Source organism: Hemitrygon akajei, chromosome 8, assembly GCF_048418815.1.
Source record: "Hemitrygon akajei chromosome 8, sHemAka1.3, whole genome shotgun sequence".
NCBI lineage: Eukaryota > Metazoa > Chordata > Chondrichthyes > Myliobatiformes > Dasyatidae > Hemitrygon > Hemitrygon akajei.
In genome coordinates, this window is record NC_133131.1 from 169,464,172 (window position 1) to 169,488,089 (window position 23,918).

A 23,918-nucleotide genomic window follows, 5' to 3' on the forward strand; every position below is an offset into this window, starting at 1 on the left:
GCTTTGAGCCTGTACTCACTGGAATTTAGAAGAATGTAGGTCTCATTGAAACCTACCAAATGTTGAAAGAACCAGATAGGGTGGATGTGGAGAGGATGTTTCCTATGGTGGGGGTATCCAGAACTAGAGGACACAGTTTCAAAATTGAGGAGCAACCTTTTAGAACAGAGGTAATGAGGAATTTTTTTAGCTAAAGAGTGGTGAATCTGTGCATTGCTCTGCCAATGACTGCAGTGGAGGCCAAATCCATGGTTATATTTAAGACAGAAGATGATCATTTCCTGATCAGTCCGGGTATCAAAGGATATGGTGAGAAGGCAGGTGTATGGGTTTGGTTGGTATCTAGGATCAGCCATGATTGAATGGCAGAGCAGACTTGATGGGCTGAATGGCCCAATTCTTCTCCTGTGTCTTATGGTCTAAAAGGTGATGCTTCAAGGAAGTGACATCCATCACTAAGGACCTTACTATCCAGGACATGCCCACTTCTCAGCACTGCTATCAGGGAGGAGGTACAGGAGCCTGAAAACACACACTCAATGTTTCAGGAGCAGCTTTTCCCCCTCCACCATTACATTTATGAATTGCCCATGAACACCATTTTGCTCTCTTTTTGCATGACTTATTTATTTATATTTCATAACATCAGTGATAATAAACTTCCTTCTGATTCTGTTCCTGAAATGGGACATCGATTGGCACGGATGAGTTGGGCTGAACTCTGTTAATCTGTGACCGCATTTAGGAAATGTCTAGGTGAGCATTTCAATTTCTTAGGCATAGAGGGGTATGGACCATGTGCTGAAAGATAGGATTAATACATATAGGTGCCCACTAGTTGGCGTGAACAAGTTGGGTAAAATGGTTTATTTCTATATTGAACAATTCTACAACACTATGACAATGCACAATTAGTAGGGAGGTTGTACTAAACCTTTATAAATCCTTATTTATATCCCAGTTGGAGCTTTGGGGCAAATTCTGGCAACCATGAATAAGAAACCCCAAGATATAGATCCAAAATTAGACCATTTGGTCCATCAAGTCTGCTCCCCCATTCAATCGTGGCTGATTTTCTTTCTAATCACATTTTCCTGTCTTCTCCCCATAACCCCTTATCAATCAAGAGCCTATCAATCTTTGCTTTAAATACACCCAATGACTTGGCCTCCACAACCCATTGTGGCAACAAATTCCACAGATTCACCATCCTCTGGATGAAGAAATTCTTCATCTCAGTCTTAAAGGAACATCTCTTTATTCTGAGGGTGTGCGCTTAATTCCTTCTCCTTCTGGAAACATCCTCTCTACTTCCACACTATCAAAGTCTTCTAGTATCCAGTATTTTTCTGCAGTCTCTGCTTCCTCAACACTACCTGTCCTTCCACCTGTCTTCCAATCATCCAGAAAACTTAGCCACAATTGTGTCATCCAGATCACTAACACAGAGTGGAAAGTAGTAAACTAGAACTGGAAAAGAAGGAGGAAGACACCAGAATAAAAGGTGGGAGGATGGGAAGGAGGATAACTAGAAGGTGAAAAGTAATGCCAGGGGGGTAGGAAAGGTAAAGGGCTGGAGAGGAAGGAATCGGATAGGAGAGGGGAGTGGACCATAGGAGAAATGGGAGGAAGAGGGGTCCCGGGGGGGAGGGGAGGTTGTAAATAGGCAGATGAGAAGAGGGAAGAAAACAAAGACAGCAGGAAAGAGTAAGGGTTATAGAGACAATAGAGTAGCAGTGGAACAGCAGGACACAGCAAAGATGCTTAGTCCAGAGAGCAGGCAGGAACTACAAACGACATGACAGCAACTCGGAGAACATTCAGTGCATGAAGCTTTGGTGGAATTAGGCCGGCCCATCTAACTGGAAGAGAGAATTTGGTCATTGAGTTTACCTTGTATTCCCATTTTCCACTTTCAGTTCAAGAACTGTCTTCAGGCTTTGACACTTGGTGGGTGTAAACAGGATATTCACGTTGTAGTCGGACAGTGGGGGCAGTTCTCCACTGGATGGTTCAAAGGTAAATTGTGAGGCCTGCAATCAGACAGGGGAGTGGATCACACTTGCTTCACATCTACTTTTCTGAGTAAACAAACATAATGACAGGATCTGTTAGCAAGATGCAACAGACATCATTAGTCACTGACAGGTTTCCTTGCAAGTGGTGACACGAGTAGTCAGAGTGATGAAGGAGGTGTTTGACACCCACGCACACACACAGAAAATGTTGGAGGAAATTAGCAGATCAGGCAGCATTTATGGAGAGGAATGAACAATGTTTGGTATGCTCACCTTCATTGGTCATGAGTACAGGAGTTGGGGCATCATGATACAGCTGTGCAAAACATTGATAAGGTCATATTTGGAGTACAATGTACAGTTCTGGTCACCCTGCTATGAATGTCATAAAAGTGGAAAGGGTACAAAAAAGATTTATATAGACATTATCATCTACATAATGCAGTCAAGTGTGAGATTTTGCACTTTGGCAGGACCAACCAGGGTAAGTCTTACATAATGAACAGTAGGGCATGGAGGAGTGTGGTAGAACAAAGGGATCTGGGGGACAGGTACATAATTCATTGAAAGTGGCGTCACGGGTAGATAGGGTCATAAAGAAAGCTTTTGGCACACTGGCCTTCATAAATCAATGCACTGAGTACAAAAACAGGGATATGTTGAAGTTGTATATGACACTGGTGAGGCCTAGTTTGGAGTATTCTGTGCAGTTTTGGTCACCCACCTGCATGAAAGATGTAAACAAGGTTGAAATAGCACAGAGAAAATTTACAAAGATGTAGCCGGATCTGGAGGGCACAAGTTATAAGGAAAGATTCAATATGTTAGGACTGTATTATTTAGAACGTACAAGATTGAGAAGGGATTTGATAGAGGTATACAAAATTATGAGGGGTATAGATAGGGTAAATTCAAGCAGGCTTGTTCCACTGAGGTTGGGTGGGTCTGCAATCAGAGCTCATGGGTTAAGGGTGAAAGGGAAAAACTTTAAGAGCAACATGAGGGGAATCTTCTGCATTCAGGGTCGTGAGAGTGTGCAATGAGCTGCCAGCACAAGTGGTCCATGTGAACTCAATTTCAACATTTAAGAGAAGTTTGGATAGGTACATGGATAGTAGGGATATGGAGGGCTATGGTCCTGGTGCAAATCATTGGGAATAGGCAGTTTAAATGGTTTCAGCATAGAATGGATGGGCTGAAGGGTCTGCTTCTGTACTGTACTTCTCTATGACTCTACCAGAGCATTATAGCAGCTAATCTGTGCTGAAATGTTATTCCATTGACCTGTACCTGGACCACAGCCCAATATACGCCTTCCACTCATGTACTTATCCAAATTTCTCTGTTGAAATGGTGAGGGTTGATCTTGCAGAAATTTGTAAAATTACCAAGAGCATATATAAGATGACTAGCCAAAGTCTTTCCCTCAGGATAGGGAAGTCCAAAACTACAGGAACAAGTTTTAAGTGAGAAAGGAAAGATTTAAAATGGGCCCGAGCAGCAAGGTTTTTAGATAGATAGATAGATAGATAGATAGATAGATAGATAGATATACACATAGCATGGTGAGTGTACGGAACAAGCTGGCAAAAGAAGTGGTAGAGGTGGTTACAAATACATTTAACAGGCATTGGACAGGTACATGGTTCAGAAAGTTTTAGAGGAATCTGAACCAAACACAGTGTTATGTGGGGATTAGAATTTAACTACACTGCCATACAATTAGTTATCTCCATAGCCTTTATTCTATTATTTAGTAATGGAATGTAGGCTTTGCTGGTAAGTGCTTGTCCCACAGCACACCTTGCTCAAAGTGCTCTTACTAAAGGAGTTCTAAGATTTTGGCTCAGTGATGTTTGAGTAGTAGTTTCAAGTCAGAATGATTAGAACTTGGAGGAGTAACCATGTTTCTGTTGATGTCCGTGGGAGGTGTTACAAAGCATTTTATAAATTGTAGAAACAGGCATCAAGTGCATGTTCTTCTGCCTAGTCCCATTTACCTGAACCCGCACCATAGATCTCCATAGCCCTCCCATCCATGTGCCTATCCAAACTTCCCTTAAATATTTCATTTAAACCCACATCTGTCTCTTCTGCTGGCAGATCATTCCACATTTTCACCGTCCTCTGAGTGAAGAAGTTCCTGCCTATGTTCTTCAGCCTTTCAACCTCAACTCATAATCTCTAGTTCTGCTCTCACCCAACCTAAGGAGAGAAAGCTTACATGCATTTACCTATTTATACCCCTCATAATTCTGTATACCTCTAGCAAATCTTCTCTCATTCTCCTGCACTCCAGGTAATAAAATACTAACCGATTGCAGACTTAATAATGGAAGGGAAGGGTAACCCTACACTGCAGGAAAGTGGTTACATTTCTGTTTGGCTGTACTGTGATTTGTGAGATTAATTACACTCTAGTTTTGTTTCTCATCCTACTGTCTGCAAGGAGTTTGTATGTTTTCGTCATGCCCCTGTGTGTTTTCCTGGGTAATCCAGTTTCCTCCCACATCCCAAAGGCACATGGGTTGGTATGTTAATTGGTCATATGGATATAATTGAGTGGACCGGGCTTGTTAGACCACAAAATGCTGTATCTCTAAATAAAATAAATATTAGGAAATTCCTGAAGTGAGGGGGAAATTTAAATTTCAAATAAAATTCCTGATGTTCCAAAGCTGCTCCTACCTCTTCACCTCGTTCACTCAGGCAAGCAGCACTCTCTTGCAAACACCAGGATGCTGGCAACTGGCATGTGTTCTTGATGTACAGGCTGCGAGTGGCTCTGGTTCCAAACTGTACCAGGCAGAAATCCAGAGATGGAAGGTCTATACAAACCTGTGGGCCCTGAAAAAAAATTACAATAAAATATGTAACTGAGGTGTGATAAAAACCGGACTGGCATGTCAGTTGTCTACTGTGAATTGCCCCAGGCGTGTAGCTGAGTGGCCGAATCTTACAGGGAAGTAGATGTTAATGTGGGTAGAATAGAACTGGTTTGTGTAGGGTTAGTGATGGGCAGCTTGGACTTGATGGGCCAATGGATCTGTTCCCATGCTGCATGACTATGTGACTCAATGAAAAGTCATCTGAAGGCTTCGTGATCGTACATTACTGCTGTTGAATTAGAGTGGACATGGAGAGGATGTTTCTTATAGTGGGGAGTCTAGGACCAGAGGACACAGCCTCAGGTTAGAAGGATGTCCATTTAGAACAGAGATGAGGAGGAATTTCTTTATCCGGAGGATGCTGAATCTGTGGAATTCATTGCCGCTGACGGCTGTGTCATTGGGTATATTTAAAGCTAAGGTTGATGGGTTCTTAATGAATCAGGGTGTCAAAGGTTACGGGGAGAAGGCAGGAGATTGGTGTTGAGAGGATTACTAAATCAGCCATGATGAAATGGTGGAACAAACTCAATCAGCCAAATAGGCTAATTCTGCTCCTATGTCTTATGGTCTTATTTAATTTTGGTACAGTGAGAAGAGTTCATGCATTTTAACAATGAACTGACAGGGAAATGAAAATACCTTTTAGTAATTTCCATCCATCAGATACAACCTTGTTATTACACCTGCTTCTCAGAGTAATTAGGTATAGGTAATAGATAAGGTTCTGCCTGTGAGGCTCGCAACAGAAAGCAGGATTGGAGGTTACTGGAATGAGGAAATTGCAAGGATGTGAACCTATGGATGAGATTTGTTTTATTAAATCGAGGTGCAGGGAACCATTGATGACGGACGAATGGAAGCTAAGGTGGCATGAGTTTTAAGGTCCTGGCTCATTGAGTTATCTACATTTCATCGAGTTCCCATGACAAGTTAGTGCTTAGAATCTAATGTGAGTATCTTAGATATCAAAATTCCAAGTAAATTTATTATCAAAGTACATATGTCACCATATACTACCCTGAAATTCATTTTCTTGCAGGGATTCACAGCAGATACAAAGAAATACAATAGAATCAATGAAAGACTACACACAAAGATTATCAGACATATGCAAAAGAAGACCCTAAGACCATAAGATTATAGGAGCAGAACTAGGCCATTTGGTCCATTGCGTCTGCTCCTCTATTTTATCATGGCTGATCCAATTTTCCTCTCAGCCTCAGTCTCCTGCAATTTTCTTCTCAATCCTTCATGCCCTGACCAATTCAATCAAAACAGACAGAGCAAATACAAAATAGATAATACTGAGAACAACTATTTCACAGCCATAAACACAAGATGCTAGAAATCCAGAGCAACACAAACTGCTGGAGAAACTCAGCAAGTCAGGCAGCATCTATGGAGGGGATATCTTGGGTTGAGACCCTTCATTAGGACATGCTGAGTTCTTCTAGAATTTTGAATGTGTATTTCACAACCAATTTGTTTCCCCACCCCCATGTTGATTGTGAAATAATAGCTGACCAAAACCCAAAAGAAGCCCTCTGCTTTTCTTCAAAATGAGTTATAGAAAATTTTTAAAGTTTGGATAGATTGGTTTAACTTCAACCCAAATGATGGCAATTCTGCCAGAGCAACTTTCCTTTAACAGCACGCCAATGCAACAGCTCTAAGGCGCATGGTGGCATTGTATTGGAATTAAAACTTGCAGCCAGAATTCCGAGTCATTGACACACATTCCAGTAAGTATGTTTTACGCATCTTTTAACAAGATCAACTAATCAATAATTAAATTGATTAATCAATGGTAGAGATCTGGGAAACCTGAGGAAAAAGGGATCAGCAGTCCACAGAATTCACGCTTGTACATTATACTAACCACAAAGGTTGCTTCCACGCAAAGGGTGACTGGCTCTTCATGGTACCTGATGTGACACTGAAGATGGTAGGCCATTTTCTCAGGCTTGCCCCCAGTAAGTAACAGCTCCAGCTCACAGTAGCTATCAGCCTCTTTGAAGAATGCAGAAAATTACAGTCAGAATTAGTTTAAAGGCAGTCATCAAACTAGTTAAGGACTAATGAACAATTAACAATTTATAAACAATATGCTTGCAAAGAAGGTTCAGACACAAGAGATCAAAAGGCATGTTCGTGGAAATGAATCCAAAACTGGATAATGATATAAGGCAGAGACCTTAGGAGAGTCGGTGTACAGAGAGACCTTGAAGTGCAAGTGCACAGCTCCTTGAAAGAGGCAACATAGGTGCATAGGGTAGTGAAAAATGGCATTTGGTATGCTTGGCTTTATAGATTTAGGCATTGTCCAAGGGTTAAAAGGTCATGCTGCAATTCTACAAAACATTAATTAGATCACACTTTAATATTGTATACAGCTCTGGTCACCATGCTACAACGTATGATAATGCATTTTGGTGAAAGGAACAATAGTACGGACTATTATCTAACTGGGGAGGAGGTTCAAACATCAGAGATGTAGAGTGACTTGGGAGTCCTCGTGCAAGTCTCCCAGAAGGTTAATTTACAGGTTGAGTCTGTGGTAAGGAAGGCAAATGTAATGTTGGCATTTATTTCAAGGGGAATAGAATATAAAAGCAAGGAGATAATGCTGAAGCTTTGGGCCCCATATCTCAGAAAGGATGTGTTGTAATTGGAGAAAGTCCAGAGGAGGAACACAAGGATGATTCCGGGAATGAAGGGGTTAATGTGTGAGGAGAGTTTGGCGGCTTTGGGCCTGTACTCACTGAAATTTAGAAAAATGAAAGGGGAATCTCATTGAAACCTACCGAATGTTGGCAAGTCTAGATAGGGTGGATGTGGAGAGGATGTTTCCTATGGTGGGGGTATCCAGAACTAGAGGGCACAGCCTCAAAATTGAGAGGAAACCTTTTAGAACAAAGGTAAAAAGGAATTATTTAAGCCAGAAATAGCAAATCTGTGGAATGCTCTGCCAGAGACTGTGGTGGAGGCCAAGCCTGCGGGTATATTTAAGGTGGAAGTTGATGGTTTCCTCATTTATCAGAGCATCAAAAGATACAACGAGAAGCCAGGTGTACAGGGTTGAGTGGGATCTGGGATTAGCCATGATGGAATGGCAGAGCAGACTAGATGGGCTGAATGGCCTAATTCTGCTCCTATATCTTATGGTCTAACACAGAGAATGCAGAAGAGACTCAGGATGAAATATTTAAGGAGATCCTAAGGGGGGTCTTCTTCGCTCAGGGGGTGGTGTGAGAGTGAAACGAGCTATCAAAGTGGTGAATGCGGGTTCATGTTGACATGAAACCATTGGATTGCATTAAAAGCTGAACTCATCCATGATGTCTTTCAGTGGAGAAAATCTGACATCTTGTCTCTCCCTGGCCTACATGCAGTTCCAGACCCACCAATGTGGTTGACTGTTAACTTCCTTCTGAAATGGCTCAGCCTCTCATTACATTGGGGAGTTATGGATGGGCAAGAAATGTCAGTAATATCCGCAGTACATTCATTCAGTGGCTACGTCGACTTCCCATTCCTATTCTGACATGCAGGTCTATGGCCTTCTCTACTGCTGCGATGAAGCTACACTCAGGTTGGAGGAGCAGCACCTTATATTCCGTCTTGTAGCCTCTAACCTGATGGCATGAACATCGATTTTTCGAAATTCTGGTAATTGCTCCAACCCCTTCACCATTTCCCATTCCAGTTATGCTCTCTCACCTATTTCCTTACCTGCCTTTGGTGCTCTTCCCCCTTCCCTTTCTTACCTGGCCTTTTACCCTCTCCTAGCGGATTCCCTGTTCTCCAACCCTTTAACTCTTACACCAATCAACTTCCCAGCTCTTTGCTTCACCCCCCCGCTCCAGGTTTCACCTATCACCTTGTACTTCTTTCTTCACCCCCCCCCCCACTCTGACTCTTCCTCTTTCTTTCCATTTCTGATGAAGCGTCTCAACCCAAAACATCTGCTGTTTACTCTTTTCCATAGATGCTGCCTGACCTAGAGTTCCTTCAACATTTTGGCCAATTTACTCATGTTTGTGACCTGTACACCTGCCCATTAATGCAACTACTTAATGAGCCAATCATGTGGCAGCAACTCAATGCATAAAAGCATGCAGATATGGTTAAGAGCTTCAGTTGTTGTTTGGAAAATATCAGAATGGGGAAAGAATCTGATCTAAGTCACTTTGATCATGAAATGACTGTTGGTGTCAGACAGGATGGTTTGAGTATCTCAGAAACTGCTGTTCTCTTGTGATTTTCACATGTTTCTAGAATTTCTAGAATAGTGCAAGAAACAAAAAAAAATCCTGTGAGTGGGAGTTCTGTGGACGAATACACCTTGTAATGAGAGAGGTTATAGGAGAACGGCCGGACTGGTTCAAACTGACAGGAAGCGATAGTAACTCTAATAACCATGGGTTACAACAGTGGTGTGCAGATGGGCTACAGCAGCAGAAGACCATCAACAAACACTCAGTGGCCACTTCATTAGGTACAGGAGGTACCTGGCAAAGTGGTCACCAAGTGTAAACAGGTAAACTTACAAAGAGAGATGGCATGCACACAGAACCAAGGTTAATGTTTCAATTAAAGCAGACTATTTCTGAAAGAGCAGGGCAACCTTCAGTACTGCATTGATGTGTCAGCCTGGTTTGTTGCTCAGTTCTCTGGAGAACTCAGTCCATTGAATGAATGACTTCAGCACTTTCTGTCATTCCTTCTTTATAGAACTTTAAGAATGTGTAATCACATCCTAGAGTGGAAACCATAATTGTTAGCATAATTCGATTACAGTACCACCAACCTGGGTTCAATTTCTGCCACTGTTCGAAAGGAGTTTGTAAGTTCTCCTGTGACCATGTGGGTTTCCTGCAGGTGCTCCAGTTTCATCCCACATTTAAAAGACTTATGAATTAGGATTAGTGAGTTGAGGACATGCTATGCTGGCGTTGAAAGTGTGGCGACACTTGCAGGCTGCCCCCCCCCCCGCACAATCCTCACTGATTTGATGCATACAATGCATTTCACTGTGTGTGTTTAATATACGTATCACAGCCCTAGTGAAGAGTATAATATGACATTACCTACTGTGCCACAAGGTGGTATCACCTCCAAGATGTGAGTATCATGCACACTCTCCCACTCGAAGCAGATGGCTGATTTGCTGTTGTTCCACATCTACAGATAAAGCAACACACACGATAACAGAATGCTTTATTCTTTTGATATCAGTAAGTTTGTTACAAGTCCAGGCTTTTACCGACCATGTGGTTGAATTAATGGGTCACTAGTTCCAATTCTCCAAATGCTGAGACCCAGACTCACAGCCTTCAAGTTGCACAGAAGCAAGACTTTCAGTTCACCATGTCCAAGTTAACCTTTTTGCTCACATTAGGTCTATATTCTTCTATCCTTGTCTATTTGAGTGTCTGTCTAAAAGTCTTTTAAACAGTGATTGTAGCTGACTCCACTACCTTCTCTGGCAATGACTTCCAGTTACCAACCACTAATAATTTAAAAATGTATCCCTTAACAAGCCTCTAAAACTCCTTTTTTTTCCACCTTAAACATATGCCATATTGTTGTTGATTACCCCCTACTGTGAACACTGTGGCCATCCTATGTTCTGCTAACATGGCACAGTAGCACAGTGGTTAACACAATGCTTTATAGAGCCAGTGACCTGGGTTCATTTCCCACCGCTGTCTGTAAAAAGTTTGTACGTTCTCCCCATGATTCTGTGGGTTTTCTACAGGTGCTCCACTTTCCTCTCATGGTCCAAAGATGTACTGGCTGGTAGGTGAATTGGTTATTGTAAATTGTCCTGGGATTAGGCTAGGGTTAAATCAGGGGCTGCTGGATGGCGCGGTTCAAAGGGACAGTTCCATGCTGCATCTCAATAAATAAATAGATAAATCATGGGTCTCCTACAATGGTGCTAGGAAGTTTGTGAACCCGATTGAATTTTCTCTTATTCTGCATAAATATGACCTAAAATATGGTCAGATCTTCACATAAGCCCTAAAACTAGATAAAAAGAACCCAATTAAATCAATAACACAAAAACATCATACTTATTCATTTACTTATTTTAAAAAATGATCCAATATTGTATTTGTTGGAAAAGGTTTGTGAACCTCTGAGGTAATGCCTTCAACAAAAGCTATTTGGAGTCAGGTGTTCCAATCAATGAGATGGGATTAGAGGTGCCCTGCCCTATATATAAAAAAAAGACAGAGTCAGGTTACTGACAGAGCCGGCTGTTCTCAAGAAAGATCTGTTTATGTGCACCATGTTTCAATCAAAACAACTTTCAGAGGAACAAGAATTGCAGAGATACACAAAGCTGGAAAATGCTACAAAAGCATTTCTAAAGACCCGAGTGTTCATCAGTCCACAGTAAGAGAAATAGTCTACAAATGGAGGAAACTCAGTATTGTTGCTATTCTCCCTAGGAGTGAGCATCCTGCAAGGATCACACCAAGAGCACAACGTGCAATGCTGAAGGAGGTGAAAAATAAGCCAAGGATAACAACAAAAGACCTACAGGAATCTCTAGAACTTGCTAAAGTCTCTGTTCATGTGTCCACTATAAGAAAAACACCAAACAGGAATGGTGTTCATGGAAGGACACCATGGAGGAAACCACTGCTCTCCCAAAAAAAAAAGATTACTGCACATCCCAAGTTTGCAAAAGACCATGTGGATGTTCTACAATGTTTCCGGGACAACATTCTGTGGACAGATGAAACAAAAGTTGAACTTTTTGGCAGAAATGAATGTTGCTATGCTTGGAGGAAAAAGGGTGCTGTACACCAACACCAAAACTTCATCCCCGTTGCGAAGCATGGTGGAAGGAGCATCATGGTTTGGGCTGCTTTGCTGCCTCAGGGCCTGGACAGCTTGCAATCGTTGAAGGAACAATGAATTCAAGACTGTATCAAGAGAATGTCAGGGTAGCAGTCCATCACCTGAAGCTTAATAGAATTTGGATGATGCAACAAGACAATGATCTGAAAGACAAGAGTAAATCAACAACAGAATGGTTTAAAAAGAAGAAAATTCATGTTTTGAAATGGCCAAGTTAGAGTCCTGACCTTAATCCTATAGAAATGTTGTGGAAGTACCTGAAGCAAGCAGTTCCTGCTAGAAAGCCCATCAACATCACAGAGTTGAAGCAGTTTTGTAGGGAGGAAAGACCTAACATTCCTCCAAGCCGTTATAACAGTTACCAGAAACGTTTGGTTGAAATTACTGCTGTACAAGGGGGTTACACCCGTTACTGAAAGCAAAGATTCACATACTTTTTCCAACAAATACATGTAATATTGGATAATTTTTCTCAATAAATAAATGAACAAGTATAATATTCACAAACAAGAGAAAATCTGCAGGTGCTGAAAATCTGAGCAACACACACAAAATGCTGGAGGAACTCAGCAGGCCAGGCAGCATCTATGAAAAAAAGAGTACAGTCAACATTTTGGGCTAAAACTCTTCAGCAGGACCATAATGTTCTTTGTGTTATTTATTTATTTATTTGGGTTCTCTTTATCTAGTTTTAGGACTTCCGAGAAGATCTGATCACATTTAGGTCATATTTATGCAGAAATAGAGAAAATTTTACAGGGTTCACAAACTTTCTAGCACCACTGTATGTTCTGCTGAAGATTATGGGTATGCTATTCTCCACTGAATGTATTGAGCATTCTGAACATTGTGGACATTGGTTTCAAAGTACAAAGTTCAAATAAATTTATTATCGAAGTACATATATGTCACCATATATAACCTTGAGATTCATTTTCTTGCTGCGATACACAGCAAATTCAAGAATCATAATAGAATCATTGAACCACTACACCCAACAAGATAGCCAACCAATGTGTAAAAGACAACAAACAGTGCCAATACAAAAGAAAAAAGGAAACAATAAATACTGAGAACATGAGATGAAGACTCCTTAAAAGTGAGTCCAGAGGTTGTGGGAACAGTTCAATGATAGTTGAGAGGTAATACCTGCTCCTGAACCTCATGGTGTGAATCCTGAGATTCTTGCTCCTTCTTCGTGTTGGCAGCAGTGGGAAGAGAGCATGAGCTGGGTGGAGAGGGTCCCTGATGATGGATGCTACTTTCCTGCGACAGCACTCCGTGTATTAGTGTTCAATGGTTGGGAGGGCTTTACCGGTGATGGATTGAGCTGTATCCATTACTTTTTGTAGGATTTTCTGTGCAAGGGCATTGGTGTTTCAGAATTTGTTGGAGTTTTAGATGTCATGCAGTATCCTTGCAGATTTCTGCTGAACATTGTAGGCTCGCCATATCCTGCTGAACCTTGCGTGTACACTATGCTCTGCTGAATGTAATAGCCACACTATGCTCTGCTGAACGAGGTTGGCTTGCTATGTTGGCACTGATGACACTGCAGGCTACCCCAGTACATCCTTAGGTCCTGTTGGTTGTCAATGCAAACAACAGATTTCACACCATGAAATAATGTAATTTGATAATTAATGTGATAAATAAATGTGTTACAATTACTTTAAAACAAGCCAAAACCACTGAGAGGCCAAGCCATGAGATCATCACTGTATGACACGCTTCCAAAATGAAGTTCCAAAACCGAAAAAGGTTCCTTATTATGAAACCAGCAAAGACAAATGACCTTGTAGTGATAAATAAAACTAAATTAGCAATATAACATTCAAATTAGCAAAGCAACTAAATTACCAGTCAAACTAACGTATTTAAGCGAAGTAAGTGATCTAGTTAGCGTTCCAATAACATCCCAATTAATGTACCTAAGCAGTCAAACAAAATTAGCAATAAAAAACATTCCAGCTGCCTCTCTCAAATGGACTAAACTAAACTAACAAAGCGTGAATATGTAACTATGCTCATTTGCTTCTACCATGTCCCAACCCACGTGACAGATTACCATAATAAATGTGCCACCAAATATAATAGACAGAAAATAGATACATGGCTCCTACAAAAATAATCTGAATCTGAAAATAGGTTTTGAACCTCTACCCTATCTGTGTTTTTTTTATAACTTAATGTACCTCCAGCAAGTCTCTGCTCAGCTCCCTTCCTGTCAGGAATGGAAAATGTACCCATCCTATCCAACCTCCAACCACAACCAATTATAATAATCCAGGTAACATTCAGATAAATCTCTTTTGCATTCTTTCCAGCAATGCCATACCCTTTCTATAGTGTAAAAACCAGAATTGCACCCAATATTCCAAATGCAGTCCAAACAGCATTTTGCAAAGTTACAAAATAGTGTCCCAACATTCATATTTTATGCCCCAAACTATGATGGTGGGTATACTATCAGACATCTTAACAACTCCATCTATCTCTGTTGACACTTTCTGGGAACAATACACATAGTTTCCTCAAGGTCTCTGTTTATCAACCTTCTCTATTACCCTTTAGTACTGAGGTAATGGAGCCTCAGGACCCACACCACCAGGTTCAGGAACAGTTATTACCCCTCAACAGTCATATTCTTGAACCCGTGGGGATAACTTCACTCGCCCCATCACTGAACTGTTCCCACAACCTATGGACTCCCTTTCAATCACAACACGCTGGAAGAACTCAGCAGGTCGGGCAGCATCCGTGGAAACGAACAGTCAACGTTTCAGGCCGAGACCCTTCATCGGGACTGAAGAGGGAGGGGTCAGGGACCCTATAAAGAGTGAGGGGAGGGTGGAAAGAAGGCTAGTAGGTGCCAGGTGAAAAACCAGTAAGGGGAAAGATCAAGGGCTGGGGGAGGGAATTGAGGAAAGGTGAAGTAGTAATGTAAGGGGAAAGCACTATGGGTAGTAGAAGGTGGCAGAACTCTACCTCCTCCTCCAGCTGCCTATCACCTCCCTCATGATTCTGCCTTCTACTACCCATACATTCCTTCTTCACCTTTCCTGCCTATCCCCTCCTTGCTTCCCTTCCCCCTTGATCTTTCCTCTTACTGGTTTTTCACCTGGCACCTACCAGCCTTCTCCTTCCCACCCTCCCCCCACCTTCTTTATAGGGTCCCTGCCCCCTCCCTCTTCAGTCCCGATGAAGGGTCTCGGCCTGAAACGTTGATTGCTCATTTCCATGGATGCTGCCCGACCTGCTGAGTTCCTCCGGCTTGTTGTACGTGTTGCTTTGTCCCCAGCATCTGCAGTGTACTTTGTGTTTACGACTCACTTTCAAGGACTCTTCATTTCGTGTTCTTGATAGTTATTGATTATTTAGTTGTTATTATTATTTCCTCTTTTTCTTTTATATTTACACAGTTTGTTGTTGTTTGCGTATTGGTTATTTGTCCTATTGGGTGTAGTCTTTCACTGATTCTATTACGTTTCTTGTATTTGCTGAGTATGCCCACAAGAATATGAATCTCAGGATTGCATATGGTGACATATATGTAGTTTGATGATAAATTTACTGTGAACTTTTAATTATCTGTTTAGTATCATCGCTAAAAAGGATAGTCACATTGACTCATTGACTCGGAGCAGGCTCAAGGAGAATGTAGCCTGGCCCTGCTGCTATTACTTATAGTCATGATTTAAAGATTAATAAAAGATTAGTTTTATTTGTTACATATATATTGAAACGTACAGGTAAGTGTGTAATTTGCATCAGTAACCAGTCCGAGGATTGTGCTGGGGGCAGCCCACAAGAGATGCCATGCTTCCGGTGCCAACATAGCAAGCCCACAATTTACTAACCCTAATCCATACGTCTTTGGAAGGTGGGAGGAAACTGGAGCGCTCAGAGAAAACTCATGCAGTAACAGGGAGAACAAACAAACTCCTTCAGACAGCATCGGGAATTGACCACTAATTGCTGGCACTGTAAAGCGTTACACACACCGTTTTGTTACCATACATTTTTTTTTAATCCCCCACCTTCCTGGAGAAAACATCTTCCTCTTATCCCTCCTACTCAGATAATTACAGTCTCTCTGTTCTACTATCCAGAACACAAGAAAACAGCAAGAGTATGTCTCTAGGCATTATTCTGTATGTGGTGGCGGCTACACTGACTGATTGCATCACAGCCTGGTATGAAACACCAATACCCTTGAAAGGAAAATCCGACAAAAGGAAGTGGACACAGCGCAGTCCAGTACAGGTAAAGCTCTGAGCACACCCACACAGAGCGATGTCATAGGTAAGAAGTATCCATTATCAAGGATACTCACCATAATTTATTATTATTTTATTTTGTTTTTGTATTTGCATAGTTTATTCTCTTTTGCACATTGATTGTTTGCCTGTCTTCTTGTGTGCAGTCTTTTATTGATTCTATTGTGTTTCTTTGTATTTACTGTGAATAGTAGCACAACTTTTTACAGCACCAGCACCCCGGGTTCAACTCCCTACACTGTCTACAAGGAGTTTGCAGGTTCACCCCATGACTGCATGGGTTTCCTCCAAGTGCTCCGGTTTCCTCCCACAGTCTAAACCCTTACCATTTGGGAGGTTAATTGATCAATGTAAATTGTCCTGTGATTAGGTGGGGGATAACTTGGAGGTTGCTGGGTGGTGTAGTTTCGTGCAATTATCTCAATAAGTAAAATAAATGAAGTTTAATTCATACCTGAAAATACCTTTTCAAAGTCATGTTCATGTAGTTCTCACCCGGGATTAGAATGGCATAAGGTTTCAGCAGGACTTGGAATGGGTCAGTGTAACCTTTAACCTCTATCTCCATGGCAATAATATTACTGACAGATGCCGAAATGGCTTTTAGAGATCTTTCTAAATTATTTTTCCTGAAATTTAAAAAGAAAAGTGAGATTTTAGTTTGGATCAGGGGAATTTTCTGTGAGGATGTTATTTATTTGACATTGAAACATTGAGCCTCTGTACCTCCCTCTGCAATTGGATCCTTGACTTCCTAATAGAAGACCACAGTCTGTGCGGATTGGTGATAATATATCCTCCTCACTGACCATCAACACTGGTGCACCTCAGGATGTGTGCTTAGCCCACTGCTCTACTCTCTATATACCCATGACTGTGTGGCTAGGCATAGCTCAAATACCATCTATACATTTGCTGACGATACAACCATTGTTGGTAGAATCTCAGGTGGTGACGAGAGGATGTACAGGAGTGAGATATGCCAACTAGTGGAATGGTGCCACAGCAACAACCTGTCACTCAATGTCAGTAAGACAAAAGAGCTGATTGTGGACTTCAGGAAGGGTAAGACGAAGGAACACATACCAATCCTCATAGAGGGATCAGAAGTGGAGAGAGTGAGCAGCTTCAAGTTCCAGGGTGTCAAAATCTCTGAGGATCTAACCTGGTCCCAACATACCGATGTAGTTATAAAGAAGGCAAGACAGCAGCTATACCTTATTAGGAGTTTGAAGAGATTTGGCACGTCAACAAATACACTCAATAACTTCTACAGTTGTACCATGGAGAGCATTCTGACAGGCTGCATCACCGTCTGGTATGGAGGGGCTAATGCAAAGGACGGAAAGAAGCTTCAGAGGGTCATAAATCTAGTTAGCTCCATCTTGGGCACTAGCTTACAAAGTACCCTGGGCATCTTCAGGGAGCGGTGTCTCAGAAAGGCAGCGTCCATTAATAAGGACCTCCAGCACCCAGGGCATGCCCTTTTCTCACTGTTACCATCAGGTAGGAGGTACAGAAGCCTGAAGGCACACACTCAGCGATTCAGGAACAGCTTCTTCCCCTCTGTCATCTGATTCCTAGATGGACTTTGAAGCTTTGGACACTACCTCACTTTTTCAAAAGTATACTGCATTTCTGTTTTTGCACATTTTAAAATAATTAATTCAATATATAATTGATTTACTTGTTTATTTATTATTTTTTCTCTGCTAGATTATGTATTGCATTGGACTGCTGCTGTTAAGTTAACAAATTTCACGTCACATGCCGGTGATAATAAACCTGATTCTGAACATAGTAGAGGTTAGCTTATTAGCCCTTCGAGCCTATCTATCCACCCAAATGAACTTTCATGCAACCCCTTCAAATTCACAGCATCAACATTATCCCTTATTATTATCCCTAGAACATCCCTCTGACTTCAGGTCCGAATGGTGGAAGCACACCTTACCAGCCAGTGTGGGAGCTCTGGGATGAAACCCTTGGAAGTGACTTACCTAGCACCAGCGTTACATTCATTGCCATTTGCGGATTCAGGAACGTCACGCAGGACAAGGTAAAACACACTGTGATATTCTTTCAGCTGTGGAAGGAAATAAGAGCAGTAAAAATGGAGATTGAGCAGAAGACATGAAGGTTTGTCATTGCTGCAAAATGAAAAATCCATTCAACATTTCTGCTTCAGATGATCTTTCTAAAACATTACTGAGCTTGTATTATTTATCTTGTCAAATACGAGTGGGCATAGTTTTAAGGTGAGAGGGGGCAGGTTAAAAGATTTACAAGATAAATTTATTTTACAGAGAATGATAGAGATCTGAAATGTGCTGCCAGAGGTGGCGGTGGATGCCAATATAATACGAAGGATGAGGCCCGTTAAGAAGTGAAACAGCTTCTTCCCCCAGGCCGTGCGACTACCGACTTCCCTGCCACCACCCAGTTCTCACCACGTATGAAGAACCAGTAGTGTTAAACTGTTTACTTTTTAACTTGTGTCATAAATTCACCTTATTATATGTTAATTTAGCTGTGATAATATTACTTTATGCGTAGTGTGTGAGTTACATGTACTGTGTTGTGCTCCTTGTTTCAGAGGAATATTGCTTTGTTTCGTGGTATACATGTGTACGGTCAAAAGACAATAAACTTGAACTTATGTTTAAGAGACATTTAAGCAGGGAACAAAGGAATATGCAGACAGAAGTACCATTTAAATTGGCATTGAGGTTGGCACAGACAGTGTGGGCTAAAGAACATCTTGTGCTGTGCTGTTCTATGTTGTTCTTGCAGTCAAATCCACAGTTCAACACCTCGTGAAAGATGGCATTCTCTTGAATGTCTATCTGGATTATAAAATAACTCCTAGCCTTCTGCCTCACTGGGGGGAGCTGACGTCATTGGCAAAGCAACACAGTTGGTGGAATGGAAGGGAAGAATAACAAATTGAGAGAGATTTCATACAAACCAACTGTAAGAGCTGGAAAGCAGAGAAGAACAGATAATGGGCAGGATTTCTTTACCTTCCTTATTGGAATGAGCAGGAATCAATAAATAACTGTCTGGAAGAAAGGCAAGGAGAGGATGGGTGGATGTCCAATGTAGCTTTTCTACATAGAGAGTGCATGGAATGCCCTGCCAAGGACAGTGGTGGAGGCAGATATATTGGAGACATTTAAGAGACTCTTAGATAGGAGCAAGGATGATAGAAAGTTTGAGGAATCCTGGAATCATTTTCATGAACCTCCTTTGAACCCTCTCCAGTTTTGGCATATCCTTTCTAAGATAAGGGGACCAAAGCTGCTCACAATACTCCTGCCAGTCAGCCACTGCTGTACCCATGCTAGAATCTCTCCTGTAATACCATGGGCTTGTAGCTTGCGATGCAGCCTCCTGTGGCAGCTTGTCAAAACCCTTGTGAAAACCCAAGATTGGCCGGAGGTAAAGAATGGGAATAAATGGAGCCTTTTTGGCTGGCTGCCAGTGACTAGTGGAGTTCCACAAGAGTTTGTGTTGAGACAGATACTTTTTTACATTATATGTGAATGATTTGAATGATGAAATTAATGGTTTTGTTGCAAGTTTTGTAAATGATATGAAGATAGGTGGGGGAGGGATAGTTTGGAGAAAGTAGAGAGGCTACAGAGGAACTTAAACAGATTAGGAGAGTGGGCAAAGAAATAGCAGATGGAATGCAGTGCCAGGAAGTGTATGGTCATGAATTTTGATAGATGAAATGAAATGGTTTCTAAATGGAGAGAAAATACAAAAAGCTGAGGTGCAAAGGGACTTGGAAGTCCTTGTTCAGGATTCCCTACAGGTTAATTTGCAGGTTGAGTCTGTGGTGAGGAAGGCAAATGCAATGTTACCATTCATTTCAAGAGGACTAATATTTAAATGGATGTAATGTTGACACTTCATAAAGCACTGAGGCATCACTTGCAGAACTGTGAGCATTTCTGGACCCCCTTTCTTAGAAAGGATATGCTGAAACTGGAGAAGGTTCAAAGGAGGTTCACAAAAATGATTCCAGCATTGAATGGCTTGTCATATGAAGAGTTTTAGATGGCTCTGGGTCTGAATCCACTAAAATTCAGAAGAACGAGGGGTGACTTTATGGAAACCTATCGAATGGTGAAAGGGCTTGATAGAGTGGATGAGGAGAGGATGTTTCCTATGGTGGGAGAGTTTAAAACCAGAAGGCAGAGCCTCAGAATAGAAGGCTGTCCTTTTAGAATGGAATGAGGAATTTTTAAAGTCAGAGAGTGGTGAATCTGTGGAATTCTTTGCTATAGACAGCTGTGGATGCTATACCTTTATATATATTTAAGGCAGAGGTTAATAGAGTATGGGGGGGGGGGCGGGCGGGTGAAGTCCTGGCCTGATATCCCGCTCACCCAGGGAAAGTGCACGCGCAATAGATCGCCTCTCCTTTCCCAGTGTAGTGATCGCCGCGTGGTCACTGTCTGGCTTGCTGGGCAGGGGGACACTGCAAATGGCCTCTCCTACACTACTGCGTCCGTAGCAACACCTTCTCATCGGTGCACCCGCCCCCCCCCCGCCCCCCCCGTTTCCACTGAGCTTGCTACGTCATGGCGCGACCGAGTGTCCAGCAGTATAACTGGATGGGTAAGCTGGGCTCGTTAGCCTTGGTTAGCAGCCAGCCTAACAGAAAGACAACTCTGACTCCAAACCTGGGAAGATGGGGCTTGTCAGCCTTGTCAGACCATCCACCTAGGAGAAGGACACTCCGACCTAACACCTACGACCCAGGGACCTCGCTGTCACCATCCCAGCTTACTAGGCTATGGCAGATGAATCCCGGGTGTAAAGGGTGGGCCCAGTACCACGCACACTGCACTTCACCTAAAAAAAACCATTGCGCAGGACACGCCCATGTCTATGACCATTTCCCTTGCAGACGCGGACACCCCTCTTCCTAAATCTTCATTCACGAAGCCAATGCCATGATGAATAGAGTATTGATTGGTCAGGGCATGAAGGTATATGTAGAGAAGGCAGAAGATTGGGGCCGAGAGGAAAATTGGATCAGCCATGATGAAATGGTGGAGCAGTCTTGATGAGCCAAATGGCCTCATTCTACTCCTGTATCTTATGGTCTTATGGACCCCACAACTCTTGTTCTCAGTATTTTTAATTACTTATTCAGTTATTATTATTATTTTTGTATTTACAGCTTGTCTTTTTTCACATTGGTTGTTTGTAAGTCTTTGTGTGTAGATTTTCACTGATTTTATTGAACTTCTCTTCTCTACTGTGAATACCAACAAGACAATGTATCTCCGGATAGTACACAGTGGTGCTAAAGTACGTGAACCCTGTAGAATTATCTCTATTTCTGCTTAAAATAACCTAAAATGTGATCAGATCTTTACACAAGTCCTACATCTAGATAAAGAGAACCCAATTAAATTAATAACACAAAGAACATTATACTTCATTTATTTATTGAGAAAATTATCCAATATTACATTCATTTGTTGGAAAAAGAATGTGAACCTCGGGGTAAAGCCATCTACAAAAGCTATTTGGAGTCAGATATTCCAATCAATGAGATGAGATTGGAGGTGTAGGTCGTGGAGGTGCCCTGCCCTATAAAAAAAAGACACAAAGTCAGGTTACTGACATTGCTATGTTTGGAGGAAAAAGGCACTGCACACCGACACCAAGCTTCATTCCACTGTGAAGTAGGCAGAAGGAACATTATGGTTTGGGGCTGCTTTGCTGTCTCAGGGCCTGGACAGTTCGCAATTGTTGAGGGAACAATGAATTCAAAATTGTTTCAAGACACTTTATAGGAGAACGTCAGGGTAGCAATCCATCATCTGAAGCTTAGTAGAAGTTGAATAATGTAACAAGACAATGTTCCGAAAGACAAGAGTAAATCAACAACAACATGGTTTAAGAAGAAGAAAGTTCGTGTTTTGGAATGGCCCAGTTAAAGTCCTGATCTTAATCCTGTAGAAATGTTGTGGAAGGACCTGAAGCAAGCAGTTCATGCAACAAAGCCCACCAACATCCCAGAGAGAAGCAGGTTTGTTTTTTTTTAAAAAAAGGTGGAATGGCTTAAAATTCCTCCAAGCACGAGCAGAACTGATTAACAGTTACTGGGAATGTTTGAAGTTATTACTGTACAATGGTGTCACACCAGTTACTGAAAGCAAAGATTCACATACTTTTTCCAACAAATACATGTAATATTGGATTATTTTTCTCAATAAATAAATGAATAAGTATAATAGAACATAGAAACATAGAAAACCTATAGTACAATACAGGCCCTTCGGCCCACAATGCTGTGCCAAACGTACTTACTTTAGAATGTTTTTATATATTTATTTATTTATTTATTTATTCAATTGGGTTTTCTTTATCGAGATTTAGGACTTGTGTGAAGATCTGATCACACTTGGGTCATATTTATGCAGAAATAGAGAGTATTTTACAGGGTTCACAAACTTTCTCGCACCACTCTATGATGATATATGACTCAGTGGTCACTTTATTAGGTACACCTGTTTCCTGCTCGTTTCAGACAATCATGTGGCAGCAACTTAATACACAAAAGCATGCAGACGTAGCCAAGAGGTTCAGTTGTTGTTCGGTCTGAAAATCACAATGGGCTAGAAATATGATCCAAGTGACTTTGTCCGTGGAATGATTGTTGGTGACAGACAGATTGGTTCTATGAAACTGCTGACCTCCTGGGATCTTCAAGCACAACATTCTCTGGAGTTCACAGAGAATGGTGTGAAAACAAGACGTATATGATGTACATAATAAAGTGGCCACAGTGTATACATACCTTGATAATAAATGTACTTTGAACTTTCATAGTCTACCTGTAGAAGTATACTATTGCCACCCTGAAACATGATGTTTCCAATCCCTACAATCTAATTTTCAGGGGAAAGCCACAGTGATCAGGGAAATGTTGACAAGGCTGCTATTACAACAGACAGTAATTTGGAAAGCTTAGATCTAAAGGCAAACACATCTCACCTCTTGTGGGAAGTAAGTGATGATGAACTCGTGGTCGTGGTGGGGCTCCAAGTCCCCATCCTCCGGGCAGATGTGAAAAGCCGATTTTAGGTCTGGATCGTATTCCAAGTTACTGTGATCAATTGACTCTCCAGGAATAGCACACATCAGATTTGGTTTAAGTATTTGCCAACAAAAGGGAAGATTCACATGACTGCAAACAAGGGCAGAATACAGGATCTATAAAATCTTTGTGTAAGCAAATAGAACTCTCTTTGTTGCTGCGAGATGATTTAGTAACACTAAATCACCTGATCCGAAACAAATCCCGTGACAATGATATCAGGATACTCACCTGTACTGACAAGGTATGCAAACTTAAAATGAATTCTCCACCATTTAAACAAAGCCGGATTTCTGTGAGCCAGTGTGTCAGGTTTTTATCATGCAAGTTTTGAGTGGATTGGCAGGCAAGTTTTATATTGTGAGAGGACATTCAGCTCTTTTTAGATTCCTAGTCAGAGCACTACAGCATAGGAACCAGCCCTCTGGCCCATCTAGTCCATGATGACGTTATTCTGCCTAGTCCCATCAACCCACCATATCTCTTGATATCCTTGCCATCCACCTACTTATCCAAACTTCTCTTAAGCGCCGAAATCAAAACAGCCTCCACCACTTCCATCGGCAACTTGTTTCACACTCACATCACCCTCAGTGAAGAATTTCCTCCTCCCCTTTCACTCTGAACCCATGACATCTAGTTCTAATCTCACCCAACCTCAGTGCAAAAAGCCTGCTTGCATTTATCATATCTGTTGTTTTATAACTCCAGAAACAATTCAAAAGAA

The 23,918-nt window shown here is 41.6% G+C and overlaps 1 protein-coding gene across 1 annotated transcript in view; it reads right to left on the reverse strand.

Moving 5' to 3' along the window:
- dlec1 (DLEC1 cilia and flagella associated protein) overlaps nt 1–23,918 on the reverse strand; it is a 212,563-nt gene that overhangs the window by 99,157 nt on the left and 89,488 nt on the right. The window contains exons 17-23 of the mRNA XM_073055048.1: nt 23,089–23,281; nt 18,066–18,151; nt 16,520–16,694; nt 10,000–10,093; nt 6,789–6,919; nt 4,707–4,865; nt 1,894–2,033 (exon numbers count right to left, since the gene is read on the reverse strand). Coding sequence (XP_072911149.1) covers nt 1,894–2,033; nt 4,707–4,865; nt 6,789–6,919; nt 10,000–10,093; nt 16,520–16,694; nt 18,066–18,151; nt 23,089–23,281 — 978 coding nt within the window. The remainder of the gene's footprint in view (nt 1–1,893; nt 2,034–4,706; nt 4,866–6,788; nt 6,920–9,999; nt 10,094–16,519; nt 16,695–18,065; nt 18,152–23,088; nt 23,282–23,918) is intronic.